This window comes from Crotalus tigris, unplaced genomic scaffold (assembly GCF_016545835.1).
Source record: "Crotalus tigris isolate CLP2741 ecotype Arizona unplaced genomic scaffold, ASM1654583v1 scf7180000017638.2057652, whole genome shotgun sequence".
NCBI classification, from domain to species: Eukaryota; Metazoa; Chordata; class Lepidosauria; order Squamata; family Viperidae; genus Crotalus; species Crotalus tigris.
Window position 1 is genome coordinate 2025628 of NW_024096531.1, and position 11090 is coordinate 2036717.

The 11090-nt window shown below is 38.2% G+C and overlaps 1 protein-coding gene across 1 annotated transcript; it reads left to right on the top strand.

Annotated features, from left to right (window-relative positions):
- The first annotated feature begins 331 nt into the window (after nt 1-331).
- Nucleotides 332-3974, top strand: CDKN2AIPNL (CDKN2A interacting protein N-terminal like). Its single transcript, XM_039334886.1, has 3 exons — nt 332-775; nt 2212-2310; nt 3534-3974. Exons 1-3 carry the CDS (start codon nt 564-566, stop codon nt 3550-3552), a joined length of 330 nt encoding a protein of 109 aa, XP_039190820.1. The 5' UTR covers nt 332-563; the 3' UTR covers nt 3553-3974.
- The last annotated feature ends 7116 nt before the right edge of the window (nt 3975-11090 follow it).

Consider the following 11090-nt stretch of genomic DNA (forward strand, 5'->3'; position numbering starts at 1 on the left):
CAAGCCAGTGACAATTATTTTTGGTTGAAAGACAAGAGCAGAGAACAGGTCACCTAGGTAGCACTATGTGCAACTATGGGATCACTCCAGTTAGACCAGCTGGAAGTAACTAAGATGTATTAACATTAAGCATATGAATTAATAAGGTAGTTTCACACAAAGTACTTTTCTGGGCAAAGTCTGCCAGACCTGGGCTGCAAAATTCCAGACGGTAGCAACGAACAGGTACAACCCCCGGGATTCTTTGCTGCCATCTAGTGGTTGTCTGGGTTTTAGTAGCCCTAATTGTGGTCGCACAACATCCGGCGCGGAACCCGCCACTCCATAAATGCCAGTCTACGACCAGGGACACAGAGATGACTCCACAGGGCACCTCTGCGCATGCGGATCAGTTGCGCAGCTAAGTACGCCAGCCCCTTGGAATTAAGGCTCCAGGACCCGAGTAAGAGCAGTGGAGATTCATGGCTAGAGCGGCAAGGCCGGCCTTTTGCTTTCTCGCCGAACGGCTGCTCACTTAAAGGCGTCAGTTCCGATTCCTGGTGGGCAGGCTAAAGGAGGGAAGGATGGTAAGAGGGGACAACGAGGTCGTGACCGAGCCCGAATTCCCTGAACAGTTCCGTTCCTACTCGGAGAACGAAAAACACTGGCAGGCGCGGCGCGCCTTCATCCTGCGCAATGCCCCTCTGGAGGGCGGGGAGGCGCCCACTCCGCTGCGTCTGGAGCAGCTGCTCTCCCTCTCGATGGTTTGGGCCAATCATCTCTTTCTGGGATGCAGGTACCCGCCTCCTTGTCTCTTCTCTCGCAAGGCCTCCAGATGTTTTGGGCCGCAGAGCCCAGCCACCTCGCGCCCGGCTGGGAAAGATGGAAGTTGTCGTCCAATGCACCAGGGGAACGCTAGACTGAGGGAAGGAGGTGGCAGGGGGTAGGCGGCCAGCCGTTTTCTCATTCAACGCATGCGCCGGGATTGCCCGGTATTTTCTTACCGCCCTTTTCTTTTTAGAGATTACGTCATAGTAAGAGAAGCCTCCTTTATATTTGCAGGTTTGAGAGCACTTCACCTGTAGCAGTTAAACGGAAATAAGCCTATACCTACATAAAATACAGCCACACCACAATCATATGGTTTTCTTTCTAAAATCTAAAGGAAAAAAGGGCAATTATATATATAGATGTTGAAATAAAGTTGTTAAGAGAGTAGCATGACAGGATTTTTTGAAGTTGTTTGTTCTGAATGCAGACAAAAGTTGATATGCTGCATACTCTTTGTCTAAAAATTGTGCGTGCTTCCTGTCATTCAGTGATGATTAACTGTCTCTGATAAGAGATCCATGTAAGTTGTATTTCCCAGCATATTGGAATAATGGACTGTACTTCCACCCTATGTCACCCTAAAGGAATCATTGTGCTGTTATACAAAAATGGGAAGATACTATTTCAAGATAGGCAACCCACTTATTTTAAGTACTTTGTTCTCATTCTTCGGCCAGCAAGTGTCTTGGGTTAACTTACGTAAGGTCATTAAGAGCAATAGTATGCTATTAAAACATTAAGACTATTTTAAAAGGTGACAATGATGGCATTTTACCACTTCTTTTTCTCCTATTCACAGGTCAGTTTGTTCAGAAGAACTAGAGGCAGGTGGTGAAAATGTTGATAGAAGTTCACCTTGCTGGTTTTTTTATCTTCTACTTTAGGCATGTCAAACTTGCGACGTCACATGACGTCGTGCAACATATCAGGCCGGTTTTGCCATTGCTGGCAATGGGGTGGGTCTGGCTTCCACTTGACGTGTCCAGCCCACGGGCCGGCAGTTTGACACCCCTGTTCTACTTTTTTTTAAAGAAACAGGTGTTTAAAATCTGTTTTAGAAACAGTAATCTGAACATTTATGAGTTTTTGATATTACAGCTTTGCTTTCCAAATTTCATTTATGCCTTGTTCTTAGAAACAAGCACAAAATTTTTATTAAGTATGTTTGGAAATTTGGTACCTAAAATCAAGGTAACTTCAATATTGTACTTAGCTTGTATTTTGCTTAATTTTATTCCTAACTCTTATAATTAAGCTGTCCTAAAGCATCCCAATTTTTCTTAACTTTATGGATGCTATTTATAAAATTGAAAGGATTGAACTTTATTGATAGCAAATGTGAATTGTGGGAACAGTAGAAGATTATTAGATACCTTGTAAACTTTTGGTTTCTTTATACAGCTATAACAAAGATCTATTGGAGAAGGTGATGGAAATGGCAAACGGAATTGAAGTTGAAGATGTGCCACATTTCACAACTCGTGATGAATTACTCAAAAGGTGAATATTATTCAAGATTTTGGCTTCCTTTAGGAAATCTTTTCTTGTGGCAATTTTACATGTATAATCATATTTGATTACATAACCCTAAATATTTGGGTTCTATTTTCTGGAAAGCTTGGTATATTAGCTGAAACTGCTTATACTTATGCTAGTCAGAACAACTCTCCCCCCACTTCCCCCATTCCCCCCCCCCAATATTCCTCTCTAGTGCAGCATCCTATATTCCTTGAAAAACAACTCTTCTTTGGGTGACCTTTTATAATATTAGGGAATATATCTCAGAGTAGGCTGAGAAAAATTGGATGTCATGGCTTGGGTAAAAATATAAATTTTCTGCTAAACAGAAGCAACACTAGATATAATTCTTTATCTTATATTTTCTTAAATCTGCTGGCATTATAAATTAAACTTTTATTGCTTCATTAGAAAGCTTACTGTATATGCTCAACTTTAGAGAAAAGCAGAATTCTCTATAATGGATTGGGCTTCTACAATCTCTAATAGCTCCTTCTGTCTTTAAGCCTAGTTAGTGTAACTTTCTCAGTCTCTGTTCTAGTAGATTGTTCTTTTATGATTGATTAAAAGTATCAAAAATTATATAATATGAAGGGTATTCCTAATATACAGCCCTGTCATTTGTATTATGACATCAATATTATTTTTGTAGTAAGGGCACTTTTATATTGAATGTCTGTTAAGGGCTCATTCATGACCCATAATAATTTCAGCCAAAAACAGCCAAAGTATAAAACTAGTAAGTGATGTGGAATTCAGGTTTTTAATCTATGCCAAGATTTTAAATTTATTATTGCACACCTTTCAAATGGCTGGGTAAACATGATGCTTCTGATAATATGTAGTCTTTGCCATGCCACTATGTATTCATAACTGGCCCAACAAAGGTGTACTAACTACAGCTTGTGGAATGCAGCATTAACTTTTCCCTGGCTGCCATGCATTTAAATGTTTATATGAATCAATACTTAGTCTGAAGTTATTTGTTTAATTATTTAGCAAATAATTAAATTTGGGATTAGTGCTTAAGTCTTAGGTTTGGTGTAATAATGCTTTTAAAACTTAGGTTTTGTGTAGGATTTCTAATAACTAAGGCTCTTTATATAATACTTGAATAAACTAAACGTTACAAATGATTGAACTTCAGATATCTGACTGCAATATACTTAATGGTCTTGTACTGTGTGTGTGTTTTTTTTTTTTAGAATCAATACTAGTGCCTAGGAGAGAAGAAACACCAGGCTTTTGTTCTACTACACAATCTGTTTATATTGAAAACTGATCTGGATACTTCAAACATCACTTCTGAGATGCATTTTAGATTAGACTGTTTTTATACTGGATGCTTAGAGATTATGTACAGATTTTGATTAATATATATATATTAATCAGATTAAGAGTGAAGAAAAGAAGACAAGTACTTAATGTTTATTTATCATTAGATACTCTGCCCCCCCCCCAAACACCAACCCTTCAGAAAGCAAGTTTAAATCTGATGTGGTGACACTTCCTAAGGTACCAGTTATATGGTATGAATACAGAAGTAACAAAATCCCACAAAAAATAGATGGGAATAATAAAAACAAATATACAGTCATGAAAAATTGCTGGATGTAAGAAATAAATGTTTTTTTTAAAAAACAAAACAAAACATTGAGTTGCCTATTTTTTCTCTTTTTTACTACATATGCCTTGTACAGGCAGTGCCTCCCTGATCTTCTTTGGGCTTGGAATTAAGTAGGCTTGGACCTGGTTATTTCTTAGATAGGTGACACATTGAAATACCTCAGCTCTATAGGCCAAAAAACAAAACTGGAAGAAGGAAATGGCAAACCATTTTCATATTGGGCACCATTTGCAAAAAAGTATCTACCTCTGGACTGGATGGTAGGCCTTTCAGTTGGGGCTTCTGTACTCTGGAACTCCTTGCCTTCAGAGTTTTTAGTGTCCCCGTCCTTCACATTTCATAAACCATTAAATATTATTCAGCCATGTGTTTAATAAGGATTGAATATTTCTGGTGGCTTTTTTGTAATTGTAATTACAATCTTTTGGTTGTTTATTCTATATTTTACTATGTTGTGTACTGCCCAAAATTTGTGGATTGAAGTAGGTTACAAAACCTAAATGAACTAAAATGGTTGCTAACAGAAAATGACATGGTCTTCTCTGTGACGTTAATCAGAGTTCAGCTATACTTAAAGACTACCTCTTACATGACCCATTTCAATATTAAGGCTGTCATATCTTTCACCATCTATAAGAAAGTTTCTTGAATTCTCCATGAAGTTTGAATTATATATAACTCTATTCTGAACTCTTGGACTTCAAAGATATCTCTTGTTGAGAATTAGAACATTCCAAAAACCAGTAATATTATTAAGCTGACATGATTTCGTAAAAGAGCAGTACGTTTTGACCTTAAATTGATTCAGTGAATATAAAGTACTGCCCTAATCTGAATTTAAGAAAACTACTGGCGTACAAGGCAAAAGGAGTCTAACGTTGCAATTTTAACATAGGTCCCAAGACTAAATAATGATCAGCTCCTTTTTTCATATCTCAGGCCTTGCCTTGTTCTTCCTGGAGATACAGTAATTATTTAGGATAACTAAAACTAAAATAACTTAGAAAATTTCCCACTCAAACAGCTCTACCATTGTGGGGTTGGAGAAATTCAGTTTTGGATGCATATTCTCTTCTGCAGAAATTTTTTACAGCATTTATCCTGATTTTGGAGCTCTGCCATATCTTTATATACATCAATATTATTTATGTGAGGGATTATTCTATCCCTGCTGTTAATACAGCTCAGAAACAGGCAACATTTTGACACCTGGAAGTTGAACATTATATGTTTTTAGTATCTGAAAGCTGCAGTTGGGTAAAGATGATGATGCAAAAATGACCAATATTTTTCCGTTGGCCTTTGGAAAAAGATTGGGTATTTTCTTTTTAAAATCTATTTTATACTTAATAGTAAACCTTATACTACAAAACGGCCAGGAACTATGCAACAATTTTTAGCAACTACTGTATGGTCAGACCTGGATTAAGGGTTGAAAAAAGGGACAACTGGGATTCATGAAGCCCCCTAAAAGTTGCCCACCCCAATCTAAGTATTCCTTCTATTGCAACTATGGCGAGGAAAACAGCTAAACGTGTGTTTAAAGAGACCTAGGAAAGGGAAGCAAGTTTTTCTCCCTTGGTGTAGACCTCTGGACTCCTTAGAGGTTCCAGCCACAAAATTGTTCATATGGTAGGCCTGCTCTGCTTATTAATCAACATTTTGCTGGAGTTGGGAGATGCGAGTGAATTGAATGTGATTTCATAGGAACGTAAAAGCTTTGTTGGATTAAACCCAAGGTCGATTAGTCCAGAAATTTGTTTTCAGTAGGTCAGCCAGATACTTCTGGGAAGCCTACAAGCAGGCATATGCTCTCCTCCCCTTGTTGGCTGCTAGCAAGTGGTATTTCCCTTAACCATGACAGCTGACAGCTGATAGATATTTCATGAATTTACTTTTTCTCCTTATCTAGCCATCTAAGCTTAAGGTCTTTGAAATGAGTGCCCTTTTTTCTGGCTTGAAAGAACTGCCAGTATGTTTGATGAGCCTGATCTAGAGTGGTCTGGGTGAGCACTACTTCTGTTAAAGACAAATGAGAATGATGGCAGTTCATTGGCATCACTAAAAGTGATGTTAGTGCACAACTGCAATCTATGCGATCCACTGCATGGTGTATATTTAGAAAGGGTGGGACAGACAAAATCTTTTTCCAGGAATGCAGTATGGTAGTATTGGGCCTGCTATCATTAGAGGCCTAAAATTTTCAACCTCTTACATTTAGGAATAGGTAATTATACTGTACATTACAATACCTGTTAAGGAATGTCAGACATATTTAACCATTGCAGAGTCATCAGATCACACAAAAACAACTTCTGTGTCATTTCATCATTGTTATGAAAGTACATTCTAACTGCCTTTGAGTTCTTTAGATATCTGTAATAGAAACTGGATTTCCATCTGGTGGACCTGGAGACACTGAATCTCCCTTTCCTTCATTATACAGCTGCAAACCTGAAATATTTCTAGGGCATGTTTACAGAAAAAAGCCAGCCCATCTAGATTTTTCAGTTATTAGCTGTTTTGTTGTCTATTTAAACATGAACCTTCTCCATTTGAGGATAGCATTTTTACATAGAGGTATTCCTCTAAAATGAATACAGCTTGTTTTTTTCCCTCATCACTTGCTTTCAACTCACTAATCCAGTTTATTACAATGAAGGGAAGTCCATGCCTATTTTTCTGTTTAGCTTGCTCTTTCCTTTATGTAATTCTGGTGAAAGATTGGCTAGGCATATCTGAGATACTATACATCAGGGCTTTTCAACCAGTGGTACGGGTACCACCTGTGGTACATTGGCACCTGGCAGGTGGTACGCGACCATCCTAGAAAAGTGGTAGTGGGGGAGGGGAATGAGCTGAACCAGTGGCAGCACTGCACAAGCCTGAGTGAGAGATGGCTGGAGCTGCAGGGCTGTCAGGGCTCAGTGGAAGCGCCAGGATCAGTGCCAGGCTCCAGCTGCAGCTCGGCGCTGATCCTGGCGCTTCTGAGCCCAGAAGAAGCGCCAATCAGCTGGAATGTTGCAGCATCTCCAGGGTCTTGTGATTTACATTCAAATGCTTGGCAACTGATTCATATTTATGACGGTCACAGTGTCCCAGGGTCATGTGAAGTGACCAAAACCTGCTGCAACCACCCAGCAGACGGGGAATAAAAACTAAACACCCCCCACCCCACCCCCACTGCCAATCCTCAACAGAAATGCTCAGAACAATAAAAACTTCGGACAGGAGGAAAAGCGCCGGCGGGCAGGCAGGTGTCTTGCTCGGTTGTGGCTTGGGGGGGCACTTTTTTCAGTGCCATTGTAACTTTGAATAGTCACTAAGCGAACTGTTGTAAGTCGAGGACTGCCTGTACTTCATCACTTTTCTACTTTTTTGGGAGGGTCATCAAGTTTTTGACACCTTGCTAAGCGACTGGTGGTACATGTTGCCATTCCTAAAAGTGGTACAATGGGTGAAAAGGTTGAAAAGCCCTGCTATACATTGCTGGTTCTCTGTTCTGAGAGAACTTGGAATCATTTAATACTATCCATAATACTGCAGTTCTGTGATCTACAATCTGATTTGAGCTTCACATAAATCCTATTAATAGACAAAAAAGTTCTAGTTAAACAGTTCAATGTACTATGTCATGTCTTTATTGAACACTCTGAACTAACATTCACAGATCTTGTTGGAAAACATTAAACTTAGAGTTTTTAGCAGTAATAACTTCAACTGAATGTTTTCTATACCTGTTGATTAATCATGCATATGGTATTGTGTTTATTAACAGAAAAGCTACCGGTGCTTCTGTTAAGGAACTGCTTTCATGTGATATTTTTAGACTGTCTTTACATGAACTGGTTGCTTTAGGTGATGCCACATCATTTCAGTTACATTAAGGTAAGAGCTTTGAGTCAGCCATTTCAAATTTAACAATTCAATTGGCTTCTGTTTTATTTGTGTGTGTTTAAGGGCATTGCCATACTATATAACTCACATTAAAGTTTCAGTTCCCAGAAGGACATCTTGGACATTTTCCAGTAGAATCCACTGGTACAATCCAGACTCCACTTTACCCTCAAAGATTGCCAGACACCTGAGGCTAAAAATCAGCCCCGAATCATGATATGCTTCTCTGTTCTATTTCATGATTGGGATGTAGTATATCAGATCTCTCTAGTAACAAGCCAGACTGGGGAAAGAGCAATTCTCTCTGGACATGGGTTAATGAGATTTATTAGGAATAACAATGCAGTGATAATACAGAACTTTGACCAATAAGTTTGTTTTCAAATATAAAATTATTTAGAAGTAGTTTATATTCTGGCTTTCTTCCTTCAGTGTAAAATAGTGTAAAATAAGGAGAAAGGCAATCTTTATGAGAAGGCAGACCATTCTGCCACTGGATTTTGTTTACATAACTCTTATTAATCTGATTGATGTGGGAAATCTGTTAAAATGTGTGTTTTTCTTAACAAATGTTACTCATTAATAACCCAAGTTCCACTTTCATCTTGTCTAACCTCAAAATTGTGTTCTTTAGTTGGTACACTAGGTTGTGCAAGTCGTCTTGGGCAAATTTTCATTTTGATTTTTGGAGAACAGCAATTTCCTTCTTGTTACTCCCCCCACAAACTGTTGTAGTTCAGAGTTATTTTTTTTTTTTATGTGGACTCATGAAAACTGACATCAGACATGGCCTGCAGATCCTTTGCTTTTATCGTAGATTTGTGACCTCCAGGAGTTCTGTATTCTCCTGAATGATTCGTTGGATAATTACTAGGAAGAGGTAGCAATGCTATTACATTTTCTCCAGTTGTACTTCATCTGCTAACTGTAGATTTTAATTGGAGGCCCAAATCTTTGGTTATGGTTTTGTGGCCTAGCCCAGGCTCAGGAACACCAGCAGCTCTTTTTCTGAGTCTGCAGCAACGCCTGACTGAGGCATGATTCATTTTCATAAACCTGTGCTATGATGAGCAAACTCCAATGTTAACAATAATCACAGTTGCATTTGTTATAACAGAGGGCTCCTCAAACTCACACCTGTGATTGGAATTTCTGACAGGACTTAGCCTCTTATGAAAGCTGCTTTTCTTGGGGCTTTTTCAAGAGGGGAAAAGTTGATTTAGTATGTTCAATAAAGACATGACAGACTCCACTGTTCGGACTATTATTTAAACAATCTATAAATGGATACAACTTAAAATCTTCATCACGTTAAAGGTACAGTGCAGTACAAATAAGGATTCACGTATTTTTCTCCTACCACTGTATTCCATATAAACTGTGGCTTGCCGAATGCTATGTGGAAACCTTTTGGAGAGTTAACAGAAGATGAATGGGGGGATACTTTTTCCCCAGGAGGAATGAGATAATTGAACTAAATGTATCCTACACTAAAAGAACTATGTTTAGAGAAATTGTTTTGTGCATGACAAAACTTAGTTCCTGGCTAATGTGACTGGCTAATAATCCTTTTTTGTTTGAAAAAAAAAAACTGCTCAGAAAAAGGAGTAACAAGCAAAATATTGAAAGGAACTTTTTTTGAGAATGTTTTCTAACCCAATTTTTGTGCTTCAAATTGCTTTTTTCTATATATTTCACCTTATTCTAGAATGAAGATTATGTAGATGAGCTTATTATTCCATGTGCTCCCATGTATGTGCATGTATCATATTCCTGCAGCCATCTTCCCCAGCCTAGTCCTCTAGATAGGTTGGTACTTCCTAGAAGCTTGTTTTCATATTATCAATGAGACTGCATTCTCATTCTCAAATAAGCCAGTCTGGTGCAGTGGTTAAGGTGCTGGCGTAGAAGCCAGGAGCCTGTGAATCTTAGGTCTCCCTTAGTCATGAATGCTGGCTGGGTAACTTTAAGTCAATCACTTTAGCCCAACCCACTTTACAGGGCTGTTCTGGGGAAAACAGGAGGCAGAACTATTAGGTATGTTCATTGCCTTGAGTTGTATACAGAAAAGGCAGGATAAAATATAATAACTTTCCTGGATGGACCTACATGGAGTGGAAAGTGTAACAGCAAAATTCCAGAAAAGCACTAACAGCTGTTTTATATTAGAATATGTCCATTTATCCATTTAGACCGTTTGGAACAGAGTTTGCAGGATTTCTATGGCAAACTTCATAGCAGATTTGATGCAAAATAGTCAAAAGGGAAAAAAAAATCTTTCCCGTTGCTTTTGGAAATATGTTGTGAGGCCTTGTACCGTTCTCCATTTCAAATTAAGCCCAACATTATGTCTCTTTCTGAATTGTTCTACTAGCAGCCACTTAGGAGTAATTTTATCATAAGAACTTGGATGACAGAGAAAGGATGAAGAAAATTGCTGCTATTTTTGTTTGTTTTTCTTAAAAGAAGCCAGAAACCAATATTTTTCACATCCCAAGAATATTTTTTTTAAAAAAAACCCATTGCTCAGACCAAATTTACCAACCTCTATTCCACATTTTGAAGCAACGTAATTCCTTATGGCGATCTTGCTGTGTAGATGCTTCTAGTATATTTTAAGTTATTTATATCTGAAAGATCATCAACTCCTAGATTTGCTTAATGTTGTTTGTTTTACTTGACTTTTTACAGATATGAAACTAATGCCAACCCTGAGAATTTAACGAACTGTTAAAAAGGATTTGGACTTTTGCAATTCATTCAATAAGCATATTCAGTTGCTATTTCTTTCATTTACCAAACATGAGCCTTAAATGACCTACCGGTACTATGCCTGTTAATAAGGTTGTTATAGTAACATGTAGTCTGATATCAGTACATGACTACTATTTATATAAATGTAATATGAGCTTCACCACAACAAAGAATCACATGTGCACAGCAGTTAAGGAAAATGAATTAGCTCTTTGAACAAATAGCTGCAATGATCCAACAGGAATAGACTTGCACCTTAAGTCTTGTCTATGTTTAAAGCAATTTTGGGCAAAGGAGTGGGCAATTTTCCTGTGGTCAAGGATTAATGTTTTTGGGTCTGGGTTTGAGGCAAGTGTTGGGTATTCTTTGCAGTTCAATTGCAAAATGGTTATTTAAGGGAGACTACTGTAGCTTTAAAATGGGAAAAACTGATTTGTCAAGCAGTCATATTCAAAAGGCCTTCAAGAGCACTGCAATTCAAATA

Coding starts and splice junctions, on each gene's coding strand:
- CDKN2AIPNL (XM_039334886.1), top strand. CDS start 564: ATGGTAAGAGGGGACAACGAGGTCGTGACCGAGCCCGAATTCCCTGAA. Junction 776..2,211: donor CATCTCTTTCTGGGATGCAG/GTACCCGCCTCC, acceptor TTCTTTATACAG/CTATAACAAAGATCTATTGG.